This window comes from Arachis hypogaea, chromosome 13 (genome assembly GCF_003086295.3).
Source record: "Arachis hypogaea cultivar Tifrunner chromosome 13, arahy.Tifrunner.gnm2.J5K5, whole genome shotgun sequence".
Taxonomy (NCBI): Eukaryota; Viridiplantae; Streptophyta; class Magnoliopsida; order Fabales; family Fabaceae; genus Arachis; species Arachis hypogaea.
The window spans coordinates 2,659,512-2,681,528 of NC_092048.1; the positions used below are offsets into that span (position 1 = coordinate 2,659,512).

The window sequence follows — 22,017 nt, forward strand, 5'->3', positions numbered from 1 at the left end:
TTCATGAGAAATTGACACCTCGTTTTTATTAGTTGATAATGTATTAAATATTGATTTTATATAATTATAATAAAGATATTTTTCTAAATTAGTATAATCATACATTATCTATTAAATGCTAATTGTAATATAATTATAATAAAAATATTTTTCTAAAATAAATTTAGAAAAGAGAACAGTGCTTTTATTTTAGAGAAAAAATGAGTTTATGAGAAATTGACACCTCACCTTTTCACTAGTTGAAAGAAAATCAGTTTTAGTATATTAAGTAGATAAATAATGCATTGAATATTGATTTTATATAATTATAATAAAGGTATTTTTTTTAAATTAGTATAATTATGTATTATTCATTAAATGCTAATTGTAATCTAATTATAATAAAGATATTTTTCTAAATTTAGAAGAAAGAATAATGCATTTATTTTGGAAAAAAAATGAATTTATGAGAAATTAATACCTTACTTTTATTAGTTGATAATGTATTAAATATTAATTTTATATAATTATAATAAAAATATTTTTCTAAATTAGTATAATTATGTATTATTCATTAAATGCTAATTGTAATATAATTATAATAAAGATATTTTTTAAAAATAAATTTAAAAAAAAGAATAATATTTTTATTTTAGAAAAAAATAAGTATATAAAAATTAACATCTCATTTTTTTATTAATTAAAAATAATCCAATTTTAGTATATTAAATAAATAAATAGATAGATACAACAAAAATAGCAATATGAATAACATATTAATAGTCCCACCATGTGTTAGAAAGTTAGTATCCTATCAACTAAGAAAAAGCAAAAACAGCTAAGTTTTAAGTGTTCATAAAAAAATCCTTATAAAGTCAAACAAGTCAAATATTGTGACAGAGATCACTGATGGATTTAGATCCTCTAAAATTTGAAGTTCACTTTAGAGAATAAAGTATGATCTTCTACCTTTGAATAGTTTCTCTTTCATATTTATTATTGGTCCTACCTATGAAATCAATGATAAAAGATCACACTTTACTCTATAAAATTATTAAAATAAAATTCAAACTTTAGAAGAACCAAATCCATCACCGACATAATAAATAAGGCACGCAACACAAAAACACTAAGTGGTCACCAACAACAACCGCATTATTGCAAAGTGCTCCTAATAGTCTCTTTCAACTAGTCAATATCTCATGTTTGCCCCCACAGCTTTTTATAATATTGGTGTGGCCTAGTCATAGGAGGTTATTGAAGCCTGAGACAGCTCAAGATTCAAGACATCAAGTGTCAATAGTTCAACACAGTTATACTTATTTGAGGTTAGTAACCAACCAACATCCTTTAATGTTGCCGTAATTGTTTATCCCTAGTTTCTTGTACGATGAATACTTCATTCAGATTCAAGTGATTCCATGCATGTATTTCAATCATTTGACGAGTGACATTGTTATTGGAACAGTGAATAGTACATATTGTGATTTCTAGTTTAATCCATTTATTTTTTAATCTCCTTGATTTCTGCTAAGATTTTTAATGCCAACTACTTCTTACATTCAAAGCATACTTCTGAGGTTGATATGATTGTCCGCCTTTTCTTTTTCATATGAGAGAGAAGAGTGTATCTCACAATCATATGAGAAGAGATGAGTTTTATAATGGTATGGCGTAAATGGTGCCTCCGATTTGTTTCATTTTTTAAACCAACAATCACAAATCGGACGGTTCGATTTGTGATTTCGAAAATAAAAAAAAATTTAATGTTAAAATCGGACCGTCCGATTTTTATTTTAAAAAATAAAAAAAATAAAAAATAAAAATCGGACCCTCCGATTTGTAATTTATTTTTTTCTTTAAACAAATCGGACCGTCCAATTTGAATAAAACACCATATAAAAAAAAAACACCAAATCTTCCCATAACAATGTATTACACATATATTTAATCAATATAAAAAAAAATTAGGCATGATTGTCAATTTGTCAGTGGTTAAATTTTCTTATAATAAGTTGATACATTAATGTTACAATTCTTGGAACTTGCAGACTTCTTAGCAGAGCCATATTCAAATAACAAGAGTAAATTAAAGTCATCACATATTTTCCAATATTACAAACCATCTTGAGAATCTGCTTTGTGTGTGTGTTTGCATGAGGAAGAAGCTCATTGCTTGAAGAGGAATTTGTGACTTATGGGGTATTCAAGGAGTTCTATATTTCGTTCCTTTGTTGTTGTAGTTGTTGTTTTTGTTGTTTTGGTGGTGAATGTGGGGAATGGACAACTAGTTCCTGCATTGTTCATATTTGGGGACTCAGTTGTTGATGTTGGCAACAATAACCACCGATTAACTCTTGTTAAAGCAAACTTCCCTCCTTATGGAAGAGACTTCCAAAATCACTATCCAACGGGAAGGTTCTGCAATGGAAAGCTGGCCACAGATTTCATTGGTGCTTTCTCCTTAACTCTCTCCTTTTCCCCTCATAATCCTTGATTAATCACAGAGTTGTGTTATTTGAACTAAACTTTTTCTTGGATTCTAAATCAACTCACTTTTCTCCTTACATTAATTCATTCAATGCAGTTGAGATTCTTGGATTTACCTCTTATCCACCAGCTTACATGGACTTAAAGCCTAGAGGAAAAAACCTCTTGAATGGAACTAACTTTGCCTCAGCTGCTTCTGGTTACTTAGATGCTACAGCCACACTATATGTAAACAATTTACAAGTTTAAAACTCAATTCTTTCAAAATTTTCAATTCTCCTCCCTAGTTTCTCATTGTAGAAAAATATTTTGTGTACTCATTTTATCTCGCACATCGAACTGGCATATAATTCTTCAAAAGAATGTGTCAGCTTGGTGTGCGAGACAATAGTGAATATAAACAGCATCTTAGCGAGCCTTGATCTTCAATTTTTCTTCCCACCTTTTTTTTTTGGGGTGTAGAATGCTGTTCCATTGAGCCATCAGCTGGAATATTACAAGGATTGTCAGAACAAATTGGTGGAAACAGCAGGGCAATCAAAGGCTGCATCAATTATATCTGATGCTATATATATTGTTACCGCAGGCAGCAGTGACTTTATTCAAAACTTTTACATAAATCCTTTGCTAAACAAGGTTTATACAGCTGATAAATTCTCGGATCTTCTCTTGCAACGCTACTCCAATTTCATTCAGGCATGTCTTTTCTCAACCTTGACATCTTATTATTAGTAATTAAATCCAAGGGCAGGTTTGGTTATTGAATAAATAAATTGAAATAGTATGACCTGAGCTTATTCATCTTAAGGGTATGTGCATTTATCTAAAAGAATATTAATATTTAGTAATGAACAGAATTTGCATGCACTAGGAGCAAGGAGAATAGGTGTAACAACATTGCCTCCAATGGGTTGTTTGCCAGCATGCATAACTCTGTTTAATCCTCACAGCAACGAATGCGTGTCGAATTTCAACAATGATGCTATCAACTTCAATGCAAAGCTGAATGCAACTTCTCAGAAGTTGAGACAAATGCTTCCTGGACTCAACTTGGTCGTCCTTGATATCTATCAGCCTCTCTATGACCTTGTCACTAAGCCCCAAGACTATGGTACCAAAATTTAATCATGTCACATTATTATTCTTTAACAGTACAATCCCTGCAAGTTTTTCTGATTCTTATTACACTATGACAGGATTTTCTGAAGCAAGGAAAGGTTGTTGTGGAACGGGGCTGGTAGAAACAGCAATATTGTGCAACAAGAAGTCCATAGGAACATGTGCTAATGCAACTGAGTATGTATTCTGGGATGGTCTTCATCCCTCAGAGGCTGCAAACCAAGTTTTGGCCAATGATTTGTTAGCTGCTGGCATTTCTCTCATATCCTAATTAATCACAAACATTCACTATGCTTGTGATTATTGTAATGCTCTATGCACTTGCCTTATATTATACTATGTAAAAGTCAAATTCTAAATTTGGTTTCTTATGTTCTATTGCAAAGTTACCTGTGTGTTCTCTTTTCTGTAAGGGTAATTGAACAACACTAATAAATATACTATTACATAATTTATCATATTTTTATTGTTTATCATGTCAACACATTTTATTTTTCACTTTAACTCTATTTAATATCAATAAAACGAGGTGAGTTAAGAGAAACTAAAACTAACATGGTAAAGTACTAAATTGGTCCCCTAGGTTTGGGCGTAATTCTGTTTTGGTCCTTAAGGTTTAAAGTGTTCTATTTGAATCCAAAACGTTTTCATTTAGCATCAATTTAGTCCCACAGTGAGATCAAAATTAAATAATTAACAAAATGTCCTACATAACAACAGTTCAAGAACAAAATCGATAATCTGGAGAACAAATACAAGCTCTAGAGGCACAAAATCAACTATTGATGCATCAATACATTTATTTATCATTTTCTTTAGTTTTATAGAAAATATTTTATTTATATTATAAAAAATAATAAATAAATATATTGATGTATCAATGGTTGATTTTATGCCTCTGGAGCTTGTACTTGTTCTCCAAATTATCGATTTTGTTCTTGAACTGTTGTTATGTAGGACATTTTGTTAATTATTTAATTTTGACCTCACTGTGGGACTAAATTGATGCTAAATGAAAACGTTTTGGATTCAAATAGAACACTTTAAACCTTAAGGACCAAAACAGAATTACGCCCAAACCTAGGGGACCAATTTAGTACTTTACCCAACTAACATTCATCTAACATCACACTTTAGTATTATATAATAGGCCAAAAAGGAAATTAGTAATAGAGAATAAGGAATCAAAATCAAAATAATATAATAAGGGACCAAAATTAAAACAACACATGCTTACAAAAAACAAAATATTATTTTTCTATTGATAATTTGGAATGTGTGTGGTTTTTATCTTTAATTTTTATTTTTTATTTTCTATTTTTATCTCATACAAAAAAATATTGAAAATAAGAAGGCAAATTAAAAGGTAAAAACAAAGATAGTTATTTCTTGGGTTTCGGAGCCCAATATATTTGTTTCAGCCCGATCGGGATTTTTGGAGCCCAATATATGTTTCAGCCCAATCTGGTTTTTTCTTCACCATTATCGCAAAGCAAATTAGCAAAAGGCGGAGAGAGGGGGAAAAGAGAGAGCGAGAGAGAGAGAGAGAGAGATGGATTACAACGTAGCAGCGTTGAAGGTGGTGTGCTCGCAGCTGAAGCACGCGCGTGAGGTTCCAAATCACTCTCAAAGCAGTTACACACTCGGTGGCATCCTCTTCCAACGCGTTTGGTTGCAGGTACTTACTAAGTTCTCAACCGTTTCCGATTCTCTCTAAACGACGCCGTTTAACTTCAACCATAAATAACATTCTCGATTCTTCTTCTTAGGGCGTTTTGGTCTCCGACACTCCTCTGGTTCTCGATGACGGCACCGGAGTCATTGAGCTGTCCGTCGGCCGCGATTTCCTCCACCGCCATTGGCAACCTGGTCATCCAACTCAACCTCACATTTCCTCCTCAAAATCTGCAACTATTTTCAGATCTAGTTTCACTAATTAATTCATTGTTTTTCTTTGTTTTTATTCATCAATGGCAGGGATGTATGTGATGGTAGTTGGAGGTTATGTTGTCGGTACCGGAGACATTCCCATGGTAAAGGTAATTTGCATTTCTCACTGTAATTCTGATTGAATCAGGCGATTATAGAACTTGTCATGATGGTTAATTAAGGAATTAGGAGCAAAATGTAGTAATGAACTGTAATATAATAATAACAGGTTCATAAGATTGTTGATCTTTCATCATGGCCTGATCGAGAGGCAATGTGGTATCTTGAAGTGATGGAGGCATATAAACTCTTCTATCAGCCTCTTATTGAAGATTTCATCTAATCCCAAACACATTATGAATCTTGAGCAATGTATATCACTCTAGTCAAAAGACGTGGAATGAAAAATATGTAGTAAAAGCAAGAGAATAGACTGTGCTAAATATTGTTTGCAATATTCTTTAGATGGTTAGTGTTTTTGATAATGGAAAATTATTAGATAATTTGATATTTTTTATTAAATTATTTAATATAATACCAATTATATGATAGGAAAATTTTTAGGTATATTTTTAGTTGTTTTAACCGTTAATCTGAATTATAAAAAATATATATAATATATATTAATCAAAATCTATGGATAAAACAATTGAAACACCGAATTTCAAACTCTTCCTATATGATAAGTATGAGTTTTACGTGAAGACATGCGAAGGTGAGAACTGAGAAGTCATCTATTCTTTTTTGTTTCTTTTCTCTTTATGATAAGTCTCTTAACAAAAAAAAATCTGTCAATTATTTGTGCTTTGAGGTTGAACGCCCAATTTTTTTCGCGCCCAAATCTTTCTATTGCTAAGTTGGGCCATAAGACAGGACGTAGCAAATTGATGCATCTCAATTTTTGGACTAAAAATACACATATGTTTGTTGTCCACAGAGATTTTTTTATAGAAGATATGTAATCGCCTTTCGCCAAGACGCCAACGGCCAACCAATCATTGGATACTATTGAAAATATTAACGTTTATTACAGGTAGGGCCCTATGATCTCTGAATATTAAACTTTGTTATAGACATCATACATAATTAAGAAACCCAAATGTGATAAGAACTTAAATTGATGTTCTTCTGAATTTCTTTTTGTCTTTTAAATTTCCTACTATACAGATTAGACAGAGGCAGCTTTACCTTTATAAAGTGGAAGGGACCAAAGAGGAAACAAACAACGTAAAGTGGCAAGAGTCTTGCAACAATTACTTACTAGAGAATAGACCCACTCCCTAAAGATTTTCTTTTCCTAGTAAAGACTAAAGAGACCCTAACATTTTCTTTCTACGACTACAGAATATTGATAATACACAAGCATGGATTACTATTGAACATTACATTCATAATTCATTGATTAAGACGAACAACTCATTGTACAAGGGAGAGAGATTTCGTGATTTTTCAATTAATTATTGATGTAAGTGGAGGAGCATCAGACACGTATATCTTGCAAGAAAAGTTTAGAATAAGTTGGTGAAGCAAAAAGCTGATATGGTATACCCTTATGCACAAGCAAATGAAACTATATATAGCCCACTTTACTCTATCAATCACTTCATCCAATGGTACTATTTTCCCAGCACTTTTCGGTCAATTTTAACTGGATAGGGAAAAGAAGGAAAAAAGTTGCATTATCTTTATGATTTTTATATTGATTTTTGATACGGTTCATATAGTTAATAAAACATACTCAATTTCATTAAAAAAGAAAACCTTAATTTCACATTTTCTCTATTAAAATACACTAGGTTTGTGGAAATATGACATACGAATTTGTGATGAATTTATCTAAACTTTTGTTTTCTTTTTTTTTTTGGTAAGCAAACTTCTGTTTTCTAAAAAAATAAATATCTGGCGTGGGCATTGTCCATTGTCCATTGAGAAAGAACAGAACCGTACTAAGTACTTGTCCTCCACGGTTTCTCTTCTCCGCACGCAGCTTCCTAACTTTCTGACACAGCATCTGCATAATAAATAAACAATAATGGCAATGCCTTTCACCTCACTATTGCAAATCCATGCCCTCTCTCTTCTTCTGTTCACTTCCCATGCATGCACATGCATTTTTTTTATTACTACTTAAAAATTAAATAAATAAATAGTGGGTCTTATATCGCATCTAAGATATATGATCAGTGTGATGAGCTCAAAATATGTTTTGTGGTTATCAAAATGTGAATGAAGCATGGAGATTTGTTTTTGGTCTTGTATGTGCTTATTATTGTTGTTTAGAATGGTATAAGATTTTATTGATATAGTCTTAGATTTGCATTATATTCTTTTATCAATTTAGTTTGTCTTATTGTAAACAAGTCTGACCAAATATCAATAAATGATATATGTTAACAAAAGCAATATATTTGTAAGGAGAAATAAGACAAACAAAAAACAAATAATCATTAGACAACTACTGCTACTCCATTAAATAGGGATATAGGAACTTTGGCTATTTCCGCTTTATATAAAATATAATTATCCTCCACATTGCAGCACAAAAGATGAATATGGTGGACAGAGGATGTGGAAGGCATTTTCCTTATAAAAACCGACAACCTAATGTCAATTTTAAAATTTTAGATAGTTGGGATTGGACCTTCATTTATTAAAAGTGATATAAAATTGAACATATAGCAAAAGATCAAAATACTTTTCCAATCCCTCCCTTTCTTATGACTTTTTAAATTTTTATGTATTTATATGATGTGTGATAGATTAAGTAATTATTTAAAATTCTTAATTATAATTATAGCTTTTTGGTTATATAGCTAGTTTTATCACGCAAAAGATATATTTTAAGTAGTTCTCATCATATATTCTAAGAAAATATTTATATTATTGCAACTTCATTTTGAGGGGAAAATACTATATGAAAGAATTTTTTATTTTGTTTATTTATTTTCCTGAAAGAAAGTATTTGTGACCTACATACATATTTGACCCCTCTTATTATCAAAGTGTTGATGTTATATCAAGTAATTGATTGGATGACAGATTCTGTTGTTACTTTCAAACTTTTGGATTACAGATGTTTGGCTCACCACCTGGAGGATGTGAGAGTATTCTTGGCTTTAGTTATATTATATGGTATATATATATATATATATATATATATATAGTTGGGGAAAAACAAAAATAAAGTTGTGAGAAAATAAAGTAAAGGTTGAGTTATAGTGTTTTTCCTATACTAGTATTCTACTCACCAATAGAAAATAAACAGAACCATTGTTAGCAAGATTCTATATAAGATTAATGATATTTTTCACCCAAGTGTGGCACCCATTTTTTTAAAGGAAGATGGATTATCCGTTTGATCCAATAATTTACTAGTTTAAAATAAAGGAAACAAATAAAGAATATTTCTCTTACTTTTGAACTTTTTTTTTGGTTATGTCGTATTTTTTATGTTGAAAATCCTATGTATGTTTAAGTCTGTATAAATTGGGGCATTTTTTTTTTGTTAAATAAATTTTTATAATCAAAATTGATAATTTTAAACTAAAAATTAGCTTATAAGCTAAAATAATATTTTAAGTATTATGATTGTAAGTAAACGTTTTTTTATGTATATTTTTTGTCTATAAAATTGTTAAAAACTTTAAAAATACTCATAAATTTTATTTTGTTTTAAAAAACTTTAATTTGCATCAAATATATTTTTAACCGCTAATTTTTAAAAAAAATTAAGACCAATTCAATAACAATTTTACAAAAATAACCTTTAATATAAGCAAATTAGTCATAGTTATATATTATGCATTATTGTTAGATTAATCCTAAACTTTTTTAAAATTTATCTATAAAAAATATATTTGATATAAATCAAAATTTTTTGGAACAAAATTAAAATAAATTAAAATAGTGGGTGTTTTTAAAATTTTTAGTAGATTTCAGAAAAAAAATATACTTTATTTTTTTATAATAATTTTACCAATTTAATTTTAATTATAAAATAGGAATAATAATATAAACAATCATCCATATCTATTTTGCAATTATACCATTATTAAATAATAATATAAATAATCATCCATATCTATTTTGTAATTTAAATAATATTAATTAAATTTGTAATAATAGAGTTCAATGAATCGATGGACTTCACTAAAATGAAAAAAATAAAAAGAAGTCATTTTATTATAGAAAAAAAAAGTCCAATATATTTGAAAACAGCAATTTTATAGAACGACATAAGAAAGGTGGGGCTGCTGGCGTGCGGGTACTGTGTTTGGTAAGCAGAAATATCTCATCTTAGTACATTTTACGTTTCTATTTATATTTGTCTAACTTACTAAAAAAAGATAAAAATTAATATTTAAATTAAAAATAAAAAAATAAATAATTTTTTAATATTTAAAATTTATTCGACACCAAAATTATAAGCACTATAGAATTTGTCTCTCATCTTGGCGGACGAATTTCATTGTTTCAATTTCATAACTTATAACTTTTTTTAATAACTTTGAAAAGAAAAATATAATTTTCATGCAGAAAATTATTGTGGTTGCACAGTTGTTCTACTTCTGTCTCTGGCAAAGTTCAAAACCAATCATTTGAGTGAGTTACAAGTTTAGTAAAAACCAAAAAGAAAGTGGAGTAGTATTTACCTAGAGATTTGTGTCCAAAATTAAGATGACTTAATCATTAAGCATGAGTTTATCATTTATAGGACGAATATTAGTATTTCTGTACCTAAATATATATGATTTTTATTTTTATTTTTATTTTTTTTATTTTATCTTTCATGCATTAAAGAGAGTAGCTACTAAGCTCATGCACAGCGCTTAACATAGGAGAAACTATTTAGGGGAACCTAAGACCTGATTTGACCAATGGGGAACTTATTTTATTGGTTTAAAATGTGAAATTTGACTTGATACATCTTTTAAATTGAAACCTAGTAGCTAATTATATGTTTTAAAAATAAAGAGGCTTGGTTTGGCCCAAAGTCAAATAACAAAAAAATTATAAAAATATAAATAAAATATTAGTTTGTAAGTTTTTATGTATATAATATATTGAAAAAATTAAATCTTTCTCTTAACAATGTTTTTGGGTCATCTTTGGCTAAATTCTGTATATAGTTGTTTTGATTATTTTGTATTTGAAAGACTAAAAAGTTGTGTGGAAATTAAACAAAAATATTACATATACAAAAAAAAATTAGTTATTAAATTAATTAATATATATACTAATTTTTTGTGCATGTAATATTTTTTAATATTTGTTGATTTGTAATGTACATCCAACATTGTAGATGAAGGCAAAAAAATTTTGATATGAAAGTAAAATAAGTGATATATTTTAATATAGTAATTTTTGGTGTTTTTTAAAATTGTAGGAGTACACAAATCGGACTCTCCAATTTGTGTTAAAAAAGTTAAAAAAAATTCAGAGTACACAAATCAGACCTGTTAAAAATTGAAAAAACTCAGAGTACACAACTCAAACCATGCGAGTTCTTTGGTCATGAAATTTTGCTTCACAAATCACATGATTCGAATTGCCAAATGAAGTGCTAATATAATACTAAGCATGACTTATTTTATTTAAAAAAAAAAAAGGAGTATTTTAATTGTGACAGAGTGTAATATAAAAAGCAGGCATTATACGTAATCCAATTGATGAGTCTGTTTTGGAACTGGCAGTTGCCAACTTCCAACTTGGACTTTGCAATTTCGAATCCTCTCTCTCTCTCTCTCTGTTTCTGTATCTCCAAAAATTACGATCATGAATCCAACCAAAAATAACAACCACCTCCTTAACGATAACCTTAACCTTTGTTCTCTTTTACTCTTTGTTCTTATATTCTAGCCTCTCTCTCTCTCTCTCTCTCTCTCGCCCACTTTTGCTTTTTCCCCTCTCTTATTCTTATTCTTTCGCCAACAACCGACACTCATGCCTGCCGCACTTCTCTTCTCCGCCGTACTGCTGCTTCTTCTAGCTCCGGCGGTGTGGCCTTCTCCGGTGACTCTCCCGCTCGAGCGAGCTTTTCCGACCAACCATGGAGTGGAGTTGAGCCAGCTCAAAGCATGGGACTCTGTCAGACATCGAAGGCTGTTGCAGCAAACAACAACTACCTATGTTGTCGATTTCCCTGTTAGGGGCACCTTCGATCCATCCCAAGTCGGGTAATTTCTCCAATTTCACTTCCAAATTTGCTTCATTCTTCTGTTACTCAGTTACTCTCATCGGTCTTTGTCAAAGAAGATTCTTTTAATTTAAAATGCAAAATTAAAGCTTTTTGTTTAGTTCTTTTTGTTATTATCAGTTCTCAATTTTTCTTTTTGTAATGGTAGCAGAGTGAATTGTTTTATTTATAGCTTGTTCAATCAAAATTTGGGTTGTTGTAGGCTTTACTATACAAAGGTGAGGTTGGGTTCTCCTCCAAGGGAGTTTCATGTGCAGATTGACACTGGCAGTGATGTTCTTTGGGTTAGTTGTGGTTCCTGCAATGGTTGCCCTGAGACAAGTGGCCTTCAAGTAAGTTCAGTTTTGACTCATTTGAAAGATTAAGCTCAATGCCAATATAAATGTTACAGTAGGTCCAATATAATGCTAGGACTTGTCAATGTTATCATTGTTGGTAGAATTTTGTTGCAGATTCAGCTCAATTATTTCGACCCGGGGAGTTCATCAACATCCTCATTGATCTCTTGTTTGGACCAAAGGTGTAGGAGTGGAGAGGAGTCCTCGGATACAAGCTGTTCTACTCAGAGCAACCAATGCACTTACACATTCCAGTATGGAGATGGTAGTGGGACTTCAGGCTATTATGTATCAGACTTGATGCATTTTGCAAGTATTTTTGAGGGATCCGTGACAGCAAATTCTTCAACGCCTATAGTTTTCGGGTGAGAAATCACAAGCCTCTGAATAGTTGAAAGCAGCATTCCCTAATTTATCCCCCAGTGTTTATTAGTTTAAACAAGGAAATAATTACTTTGTATGTTGTGGTATGGAGCAGTTGTAGCAATCTACAGACCGGGGAGTTGACTAAGTCTGATAGAGCGATCGATGGAATATTTGGATTTGGGCAGCAGGAAATGTCTGTCATCTCCCAGCTCTCCTCGCAAGGAATAGCCCCCAGAGTGTTCTCGCATTGCCTGAAGGGTGATAATAGTGGTGGGGGGATATTGGTACTCGGAGATATTGTGGAACCAAACATAATTTATAGTCCACTTGTTCCATCACAGTAAGTTCTTTCATTGGTATTAAAATGCTTGATTTTTTGGTTTCTTTATATCACTTGCTTTTTTGGTGTATGTTAAGTACTATATAAATGCTGTTGATTGTATGAATTCTTCGATAAATGGAGCATAGATTGATGGCTTTAATGAAATTTTAGTACAATCTTTATCATTTAGGTTATGAATTTGACTTGAAGATTGAAATTCTTCCTCATATGAAGCTTAAACTCAATCGATAATATGCATCCTTAAATATCATACAGAAGTTCAATTAGAATTCCGTATTTTAAGAATATCACTGCTAAAACAATTGAAATGATCTCTAGAAGGAATCTTCTTTGAGAAAAGAAATTAGACTAATTGCTTACTTGGAAAAATTTTCAGGCCTCATTACAATTTAAATCTGCAGAGCATCTCTGTCAATGGTCAACCATTGCCAATTGATCCTACAGTTTTTGCTACATCAAGCAACAGAGGTACCATTATAGATTCTGGAACAACTTTGGCATACCTTGCCGAAGAGGCTTACAACCCATTTGTCAATGCGGTGAGTTTCAATGGGATAATTTCTTTTTGTCCAATTTGTCAATGGTCGATATTGCTTCGAAACTCTGTGTAAATGACAACGTTGTTCATGCAGATTGTAGCTGCAGTTCCACCATCTGTACGCACTGTTCTTTCCAAGGGAAGTCCGTGCTTCTTAATATCCAGCAGGTTATGTTTGCAGATATTTTATGGTGGTTTTTTTTTAATTACAATCTTTTTCTCCTGATTGGATGCTGAAAATTCAAGGATCTTGACACTCTCTTTCTCTAATTTTTCAGTGTTTCCGACACATTTCCTCAAGTAAGTCTGAATTTTGCCGGTGGTGCATCTTTGGTTCTAAGACCACAGGACTACCTCATACAACAGAATCCTATTGTAAGAACTTGTTTTGCAAAGACATCTTTTTCATAGTTGGTGTGAATTATATTTGACAATTGATGAGGATTCATCATCAATCAGTCTGATTCTTTTCTTTCCTTCCACTTGTTTGCCACTCTTTATAAAGATGTGTCATGTGCCTGCTACTTTATAATTCAATTTCCATGAAAACTTCTTAAATAGAATAACTTCTTGTGGGGGAAAGAAAAACATCTCTTTTAATTCCACCACCACCACCATCAAATCGACTTTTATCGTAGGGGAAAGTCTTAATACTCATTCCAGAGCATCATCACAGTGAAACATAGACATGGTTTAAGGCATTAACTACCTTCATGCTTATTCCTCATAATGATGTATCTTATGTGTACAGGTTGATGGAGCAGTGTGGTGTATTGGCTTTCAAAAAATCCCAGGTGAAGGCATAACAATTCTAGGAGGTATAATGATAGTTTAGAATCTTTCTTAAGTCCTACAATAATGCTGTGTTATTTGGTGATATGTTGATAGCATATTTAATTGAATCTTTAAAAAGCTTTATTTAGAATGAAAATGTGCCATATTGATAAGCTTTTCTTACCCACAAACTATGCATAATCAAATTATGAATATGTTTCTACACACAACATGCCAGAATATCAGTTAAAAAACATTACTCTTCTTCATAAATAGTTGTTTATCTTAGTGATCCTTGTTATTTCTTCTCTTCAATGCTAAGACCCTGATAACACTGCATTCTTTTCTTACAGACCTTGTATTAAAAGATAAAATTTTTATCTATGATCTTGCTCATCAGCGCATTGGGTGGACTAACTATGACTGTAAGTTACAGCTACACTACTCAGACACTTTATTGATGTGGCGTTATATAATTGAATGTTTAAAAAAAAAAAAAAGAGCATGGGATGCTAGTTTTGAAGCCAATATATGATTGTATTTAAAAATTCTATAGGTTCATTGTCCGTTAACGTCACTGCATCAACGGGGGGAGGAAGAAGTGAATTTGTGAATGCAGGAGAGCTAAGTGGAAGCACTTCTTTACAAGATGGACCTCACAAGTTGATACACATTGGAGTCATGGCTTTCTTCTTATACCTTCTAGTTTTGTAGCATTTGAAAATTGTAACTAATATCTTCTTTTCTTTTTTTTCTTTTCTTTTTGGCCTTGTATATGTATGCCCTAAGATGTGGCAATCGGCAAGATCACATATTAGGGAATGCATAGTGAAAATTTCACGTAATTTAGTCGTGTAGATTCTCACCGTTGATTAGGAAGGTGGTTAAAATTTTGATTCCACTGAAAATTCTAATTCATAGTGAAAATCTACACATGATTAAATCATGTAAAGCTTTCCAAATTAGAAGATCTATCCTTAGTTTCTCACACATCATTATTTGGGTTGTCACTTGTGCAATAGGCTTGATTTTTTAGCTTCAGGTGCCTGCTTCGTTATGTCACAGCTCTTTATTTAGAGCCCTGTGGAATCAAATTGTTCCTCGGGGTTCTTTTTATTCTTCTTTGGGGGTAACATTGTAAATTCACAGGTGGTTAATATTGAGTTGTAGTTACAACTTACAAAAAGCTATATGCACATATTTGGTACATTTTTTCGGTTGCTGCATTTTGCATCACTCTCATTTTATTTATTTATTGTTATTTTTTATTAGTCAGCATAAAATGATTGTTGAAAATGGCTTAGCGACATGCTAGAGTATATCTCAAAATATTTTATGTTCAATATACAAAAATATCTGCATGGTAATTATATCCTATAGTTTCTTGACAATTAAAATATTACTGCTTTGACATTGTTATTGATTGAGGGCATGTGCAGCACCACATTAGCGATCCTAGTTCCTCTATAGTACAACATATGATTCAACTTTACGAAAATGGTGGTGTATTAAAACGGCATTGCTGATTTTCAAGTTCACTGGAACAAGAGTAACCTATTGAGTGTAATTTGTATAAAAAGATTAAATATTATACAGCTTATAATAACAACGAACATATAATTTGTTACCTGTGACATAATTGTTTAATAACTTAGCTTGGTGTAACCATAAATTATACGTGCATTGGGGAAGAAAGCAATCGTTTCCAATTATATGTGATCTTCTACTAAACTTTTATTCCCATAATGAGTTCTTAATATAATCCTAAATCCATGCAGTTCTATAACCCAAAAACACGTAATAAAATCCATTTCTTTCGTACTTTAAGAGTAGCTTAACTTAGTTGCCTGAAAACTGATAAATCAACTAGAGGCGCATTTCAGCAATAAAACATGACTTCCTTGACATTGTCCTTCACTGCAGGCAAGTCTAACATCACTCTACCGCCGCCGCCCCTACTCGCAGAATCCCCTTCTGACATTTCACCTTCGATGTAGTAGCGAGCTCGAAAAGCAGCTAAGTGCGCATAATATGCAGGAGGAACTGCAAACAATAATCAATTTGTTTTTATTAAAATGATGATGATGACGGTATAAGAATAATCAAAGGATTAGAGATACATAGCAAATAGAGAGGATCTAACCTATTGATACTGAACGAGTGCACCTGGCATACCTGAATGTATTATAATAATAACAACGGTATAAGAATAAACGGATATACAAACCAAACAAATCGACTATAGGAAAGATATTTGAGTGAGGAAAATTACGTGTAACATAAGTTATTAGTCAAAGTCTGGAATCCATCAGCAGTGAAGTCGTTTTCATCAAACAGCATATGATAATGAGTAGGTCGACTGGTTCCCTGAGTCATAATTTTTCAATGATTAAATAAAATTGTAATAAATGAAATGCGTAATTGAATAATAACCAATAGCTGAGTCAAGCACAAAAGTGATTATTACTTGAATTCCAGCATGGCTGTTGAGGTAAAAATCGTGCTCCCAAGGGTGGCAAATTTTGGTGTCCACAACAGTACCTTTTATAGGATTATACATAAAAATAATACTCTTAGTACAATGCAGGGCGTATAGAAATCCAATGTAACACATGGAGATCATGTCGAAGGATATGAACCCAATTTGGTACAAAATAATCAAATGACAAAGTTCTTTTGGTGAAAATGTGAAACCTGGCAGTATATTTCCACTTTTGTCAGTTTGATCCCGTCTTCTGTGATCAGCAGGGAAGAAGCGAGTGTGATGTCGTTTCTGAACGACGACAAATGTAACTCGGGGCTGATAACCTGCCTGCAAGGAGGCGCAAGCCTGGGGAATAACAAAAATTGTTACACACATTCAACATGTGTATTTTGAAAAATACAAGTAAAAGAATACTAGTCACTTGGGAAGTTCTTTCTATTTTTTCCATCTAAAAGGCACAAGGTTATTGCACCAAAAAATTTCTTTAGCAAGCCACACCTGTCTTATTGCATCCATCTCATGAAGCAAAACTTGACTGAACTGTCCCTCACTGACTCCATCTCTGCCAATGCAAGAATTGATATAATCAATCAAACGTTTTTAAAAAAATGATCATTGAATTATATTACATGTTTTGTTGAGACAGAATCCAACCTGTAGAATATAATCCTGTCAGGCTTCCGATTTGTTTTTTTGTAAAAGGCCATGAGCAGCTCCCTATGAAAAAATTAAATGAGACTATCAATCAAGTTTCCCTCAAAAGTGGAAATGGAATTGCACGTTTATAATCACACTTACCTGATCATTCCACCAGGCACAATTCCCTTATTCGGAACCACAGTAGTTTTATAAAGATCCTGAATGATTTCTTGACGGTGCATCTGGGCAGAAACAATTGCTCTGTACTGTGTGACCAGAGGCCAATCTATGGATCCCACAACCTACAAAAATAATACACAGTAGGAAAAAAAGCTCCAGTATAAAACTTCAGTAAGGGAGAGACAGAGAGAGAGAGAGAGACAAGTTGCTTACTGCAGCAATAGAGGGAGCTGAGTCTTCCCCTGGTTGTGGATGTGTTACATCAGCTCCTAAGATTAAAGTTGGCATATCAGATAAAAAGGGAATATTACGGAGATCTGCATCATGTAACACCAGGTTTTTTCCACCAACCTGAACAATCAACAATCGCAAATTTATAATTTTGAAGCAATACAAAAAATTTATAGAAACAATACAGAGCTCTACATTTTTCAGGTTACCTTGACATTTATCTTGAGAGAAACATTTTCAAGATACTGCTTCTTCATCTGATAAGCATGATTTGGTAGACAGCACTGAGACACTATTCCTAGTTCTGTTTCACATTTCCGCTTTATTGTTCCTACAAGGAAACCAGTAAACAATGAAGAAACAAATCTTATAACTTGGATTTTGATTTGGGGTACACAGAACTTACCATAAGACCCCTTTGAGTCGGGTAAAATTATTATCAAAAGGTCAAGGTTCTTCCCCGTCTTCTTACACTTATCATGAAGTTCAGCAAGAGCTCTCTCTATTGCATTGGATTGAGCTGAAATTATAGGAATTAGAGGCTCTCTCTTGAAAATCTGTCCAAATAAAAATTGATAAAACAATGTTGTTATGTTCAAGATGCTCGTAAATCGTGCAAAATAATCATGCAAGTAGCTAAAGTATATCATACCATTCCCTTACTAACACACATGCTGATCAATTCATCACAAAACTGAGATGGCAAATCTCTGTTCACTCTTCTAGAAAAATTGATACAAGTCCAATGTTGCACTGTCCCACCACCATACATTTTCTATAAAATATCAAAATATAAGAAAATTAAATAAGAAAATATAAAAGAAATAACAATATTGTAAAGTAAAATAATATTCAACTTTATTAAAATAGTTGGCAAAGTAATTATGTTAAAATTGCAAATCAGCCATTATACTAAGTACAAAACACCCATTAAAATGAAACTTTTCATATTCATGTGCTAACCTTATTAATCATATTCCATGCACCCATCTGTGGGTTAACCATTTTTTCTTTTCCACTGTCATGATATTTCAGCTGCAAGAAAGGTAAAAACATCAGTTAATAAAGAGGAAGAAAAGCTACAAAACTATCTCTATTCTCAAGTAGGAATGCATATACCATTGGAGGTTGCAAAACTCGAGCATCAACCAATGGCAGATCCGCCGCTACACTAATCCCAAATTCCCGAGCGTATTTGTCATTGTTAAAATTGTTCTGCCTAGCAATCTGATAGGTAACAAAATGTTGAATATTTGTACACACCATCACATAACAATGATGCAATACAATACAAAGCTACCTGTTTGATGTAGTTTTCCCTTTCTTGAGGACGCTGACAATTTGCCTTCAGAAGTGCAGTTACCTGGGTCTCAGTTAATCTCTTGGTGTACCTCTGTCCAGAAGCAATCCAACAAACCTACAGTAAAATTTAAAAAAAAAAGGTAAGCAGAAATGAAGTCTAAACAAGAGTATTAGTTAAGAGATAAACCTCCATAGGCAAATAGGCAGGTTTTGCATCACTTCCGGCTTGGATAGCAGGAAGATTCAGATATCTCAATTGAATACCATATTTCTCATGAAAGTATTGAACAACTGATTTTTTTGTTGCATTATCATCAAGAGTAAACCTAAGAAGCAATAAAGTACAGAGACCAATAGTCAGTCATTACATTTAATGGCGAAAGTCAACAAAGATAATGGTACAAATTGAGTCATAATGAAAAACTGCTTACGTTAACTCATATAAGGGCTCCTTTGAGACTCCAGTAACCTTGTAGCCTCTAATATTCTCATTGTTGCGAACTTCTACCTTGATCCCTCTTAAAGCTTTCTTAATCTAAATTCCCAGGCAAATAACAGATATAAGAGACAGTTCACACAGTGAAAGAACAACAAATGGTTTGTTTCAGTTTCCCTCCTGTCTATTTTCACATACTCAAGTTATAGTACTCTATAGTCTATAGAAAACCAAATTCATTTAAAATGCCATTTAGGAAACAAACTTTCATCATGTGTATCTGTCTCCCAAGGGAATTTTGCAAACTCAAGATGATTACAACAGAAAAAGTCCAATAATGAAATACCTTAACACGATCTTGGTCAGACAGACGCCTAGACAAATCAAGATTGAAGTGTTTCCCAACGAAGTCAGTAACAAGAATTGGTTCATAGTAGGACCTTGCTGACACGTCTGCAGAATAAGGATAGTCAGTTGTCACAGTAAGTTATTTAATGCACTTAGCATCAACAAGACCAAGAACAGCATGTAAACAAACTACTAAAACGGGAAATAAGAAGCAAAACCAATATTAAGCGAAAGTCCCATCTGAGTGGGGCGAAGACTTTGATAATAACCCCTCCAGTATTCTATCCCACCACCAAGCAACCCTTGTTGCCCCAGCAATGGCGAAAAAAACGATCTCCCCGAAATATTATACCTAAATACAGAACCAAAAAACACATCACTATAGAACCTATTTTGAGCTACAAAAATGGGAATGCAACACCAAAGATAGAGTGAAACCCACTTTTCGGATGGCAACGCACGCAAGGCAACATCAAGAGCTTGTATGGTATCTTGTGGAGTTTCCCGTTGCTGGCATCTAAGGAACTGGATAAGATTCTGAAGTTCCACCTTCGCAGCAAATCGGATCGTAATTTTAAACTCCCTTTCGCGTTTTTTGCTGCTCCATAAAAATAAAATGTGAAAAAAAAACACACAAAAACAAATAACTATTTAGCAATTTCATAACATACATTCTCTAGAAGGATGAAATGAGCTGAAATATATAGTCAACAAAGTTTTCTAAGCACACACAAACCTGGCCGAACCAGAAGCAGAAGCAGCAGAAGAACCTTTGCGATCATCATCGGAAAGCTTGATGACGAAGTCCTGCGACTCAAACGGTAGCCGTCCAGCAGTGTAGAGGTTCTTATTACCGTCAAAAGCTGGAATGCGATTCCCGAGGTTCGTCTTAAGATACTTCGTCACCAGTAGGTTCACCAGAATTCTTCTAATGCTCTTAGCAGTTACCTCAGGAGTGATAGCAACCTGAAGAAACCAAATTAATTTTACGCATGTTAATTCATGACACATTACATTAATTTCAAAATTCAACGCAGGCAAACAGAGTGAGAAAGAGTAAAGAGATTCAGAAAAGAGAAAAATGGAAGAGAACTTTGAGAAGATTTTACTCACGTCGTAGTGGTGGAGATCACGATCAGCAACTTGAACCAGGAAGTGGTTCGCGCGAACCTGAATCTTCTTTCCGAGTGTTCCAAAACCTGGCCGTCTCGGAATCCGCAGTGCCTTCGACGACGACAGTGGCGCCGCCGGCTGCAATGCGAGCTTCTCAACGCCGGCAGTCACCGCCTCTGGCGCCGTCGAGCTCGACGCGGAAGCAGAAGCAACAGCAGCGAGAGGAGGAATCGAGGTGGATGAACCGATCACCGGTGCGGGCGCAGCAGTAGGTGCAAATGGCACTGACGGATCAGGAGGAGCGTATGACGTTTTCGGAGCTGACGGACGAACAGCAGGAACGGATTGCGCCGGACCAGGTCCACGACCACGGCCGCGGCCTCTTCCGGCGGCGGAATCAGGTGGAGAAGGTTTGTTACGGTGGGACATTGTCGGAGAAGAAGGAAATGAAGGAAGTGGAAGCGGTTATAGAGATAGAGAGTGTAGGTGGCGAGTGGTTAGTAGTGACGATTGTGTGTTTTTATAGAGCGCACGGTTTTGGTGACAGAAGAGTCACACTAAACCGTACGAAACGGAAGAAACAGGGACGAGTGGTGTAGTGGCGAAATTGGAAAGCTTTTCGGCTCCTGCTCTTATTTTATTTTCTTTTTATTTTCCCTCCCTCTCTTTTCCGTATTGATAATGATACAGTCGAATAAAATCAATAAACCGAAAATCAGAAATCAAAGTTACTAATTAGTATATAATTCGACATTGATAGCAATAATTATTATTATATTTAAATTTGGTTATGCGTGTTGGTATTATTATTATTATATATGTTGAGGGGAATGTCACCTAACGGTGGTGGCGAAGAACGTGCACGCTCCCTGAGAAGTGAATGGCGTGTGGAGCAAGCTGAATAATAAACGAAGGGTGGAGTGAGAAGCGCGTGAGGTAAATGGATGAGGAAAATCAAGGACATTTATTTCTGATTATTTCAAATTCCTCAATAGTTTACACTTGACAGTTAAAACACAACACTGCGGCCCCTGAGCTCCAGCTCCACCAATTTATATGGATTCCATATTTCCATACAAAATTGAAACGAAAAACACGGGTCAACTTCTTCTAAGATTATAAGGTTTTTTTTTTTTTTACCAAAGATAGGAGACTCGAACCCACAACCTCTTAATTGAGTACGGGGAGATTATACAATTTAAGCCATTACT

At 33.2% G+C, this 22,017-nt stretch overlaps 4 protein-coding genes across 6 annotated transcripts; 3 read left to right on the forward strand and 1 right to left on the reverse strand.

Annotated features, from left to right (window-relative positions):
• Nucleotides 1-1,170: 1,170 nt before the first annotated feature.
• Nucleotides 1,171-4,048, forward strand: LOC112736417 (GDSL esterase/lipase At5g22810). Its single transcript, XM_025785862.3, has 6 exons — nt 1,171-1,307; nt 2,031-2,432; nt 2,567-2,697; nt 2,932-3,165; nt 3,325-3,580; nt 3,666-4,048. The coding sequence occupies exons 2-6, from the start codon at nt 2,177-2,179 to the stop codon at nt 3,857-3,859; spliced, it is 1,071 nt and encodes a 356-aa protein (XP_025641647.1). The 5' UTR covers nt 1,171-1,307; nt 2,031-2,176; the 3' UTR covers nt 3,860-4,048.
• A 1,024-nt stretch (nt 4,049-5,072) lies between these two features.
• LOC112736418 (uncharacterized) lies at nt 5,073-7,115 on the forward strand. 2 transcript variants are annotated; one of them, XM_025785864.3, is made up of 5 exons: nt 5,073-5,266; nt 5,358-5,457; nt 5,566-5,627; nt 6,455-6,550; nt 6,685-7,115. In XM_025785864.3, the coding sequence occupies exons 1-4, from the start codon at nt 5,141-5,143 to the stop codon at nt 6,527-6,529; spliced, it is 363 nt and encodes a 120-aa protein (XP_025641649.1). In that variant the 5' UTR covers nt 5,073-5,140; the 3' UTR covers nt 6,530-6,550; nt 6,685-7,115. The 2 variants fall into 2 exon arrangements, with proteins under 2 accessions (XP_025641649.1, XP_025641648.1); XM_025785863.3 differs by lacking the exons at nt 6,455-6,550; nt 6,685-7,115 and adding an exon at nt 5,747-6,020 and having other exon boundaries at nt 5,074-5,266.
• Nucleotides 7,116-11,163: 4,048 nt separating this feature from the next.
• LOC112736419 (aspartic proteinase 36) lies at nt 11,164-15,298 on the forward strand. Of its 2 annotated transcripts, none has more exons than XM_025785865.3 (10): nt 11,164-11,693; nt 11,916-12,045; nt 12,166-12,416; nt 12,530-12,757; nt 13,137-13,299; nt 13,393-13,466; nt 13,577-13,673; nt 14,050-14,116; nt 14,426-14,497; nt 14,629-15,298. In XM_025785865.3, the coding sequence occupies exons 1-10, from the start codon at nt 11,461-11,463 to the stop codon at nt 14,784-14,786; spliced, it is 1,473 nt and encodes a 490-aa protein (XP_025641650.1). In that variant the 5' UTR covers nt 11,164-11,460; the 3' UTR covers nt 14,787-15,298. The 2 variants fall into 2 exon arrangements, with proteins under 2 accessions (XP_025641650.1, XP_025641652.1); XM_025785867.3 differs by having other exon boundaries at nt 11,185-11,693; nt 12,153-12,416.
• Nucleotides 15,299-15,774: 476 nt separating this feature from the next.
• On the reverse strand, nt 15,775-21,671 carry LOC112736420 (protein argonaute 5). Its single transcript, XM_025785869.3, has 22 exons — nt 20,807-21,671; nt 20,430-20,659; nt 20,136-20,291; nt 19,912-20,045; nt 19,692-19,798; nt 19,341-19,444; nt 19,097-19,235; nt 18,908-19,024; nt 18,727-18,834; nt 18,571-18,642; nt 18,260-18,382; nt 18,014-18,164; nt 17,817-17,938; nt 17,590-17,727; nt 17,356-17,498; nt 17,212-17,274; nt 17,056-17,119; nt 16,767-16,902; nt 16,540-16,613; nt 16,345-16,439; nt 16,216-16,247; nt 15,775-16,115 (listed from the first exon to the last, which is right to left on the reverse strand). Exons 1-22 carry the CDS (start codon nt 21,233-21,235, stop codon nt 15,952-15,954), a joined length of 2,901 nt encoding a protein of 966 aa, XP_025641654.1. The 5' UTR covers nt 21,236-21,671; the 3' UTR covers nt 15,775-15,951.
• Between the last annotated feature and the right edge of the window lie 346 nt (nt 21,672-22,017).

Coding starts and splice junctions, on each gene's coding strand:
- LOC112736417 (XM_025785862.3), top strand. CDS start 2,177: ATGGGGTATTCAAGGAGTTCTATATTTCGTTCCTTTGTTGTTGTAGTT. Junction 3,166..3,324: donor GCTACTCCAATTTCATTCAG/GCATGTCTTTTC, acceptor AGTAATGAACAG/AATTTGCATGCACTAGGAGC. Junction 3,581..3,665: donor CACTAAGCCCCAAGACTATG/GTACCAAAATTT, acceptor ACACTATGACAG/GATTTTCTGAAGCAAGGAAA.
- LOC112736418 (XM_025785863.3), top strand. CDS start 5,141: ATGGATTACAACGTAGCAGCGTTGAAGGTGGTGTGCTCGCAGCTGAAG. Junction 5,267..5,357: donor TCCAACGCGTTTGGTTGCAG/GTACTTACTAAG, acceptor TCTTCTTCTTAG/GGCGTTTTGGTCTCCGACAC. Junction 5,628..5,746: donor GAGACATTCCCATGGTAAAG/GTAATTTGCATT, acceptor TAATAATAACAG/GTTCATAAGATTGTTGATCT.
- LOC112736419 (XM_025785865.3), top strand. CDS start 11,461: ATGCCTGCCGCACTTCTCTTCTCCGCCGTACTGCTGCTTCTTCTAGCT. Junction 11,694..11,915: donor TTCGATCCATCCCAAGTCGG/GTAATTTCTCCA, acceptor GGGTTGTTGTAG/GCTTTACTATACAAAGGTGA. Junction 13,467..13,576: donor TGCTTCTTAATATCCAGCAG/GTTATGTTTGCA, acceptor CTAATTTTTCAG/TGTTTCCGACACATTTCCTC.
- LOC112736420 (XM_025785869.3), bottom strand. CDS start 21,235: ATGTCCCACCGTAACAAACCTTCTCCACCTGATTCCGCCGCCGGAAGA. Junction 17,120..17,211: donor GACAGGATTATATTCTACAG/GTTGGATTCTGT, acceptor TTGCATTGGCAG/AGATGGAGTCAGTGAGGGAC. Junction 16,440..16,539: donor ACAGCCATGCTGGAATTCAA/GTAATAATCACT, acceptor ATTATGACTCAG/GGAACCAGTCGACCTACTCA.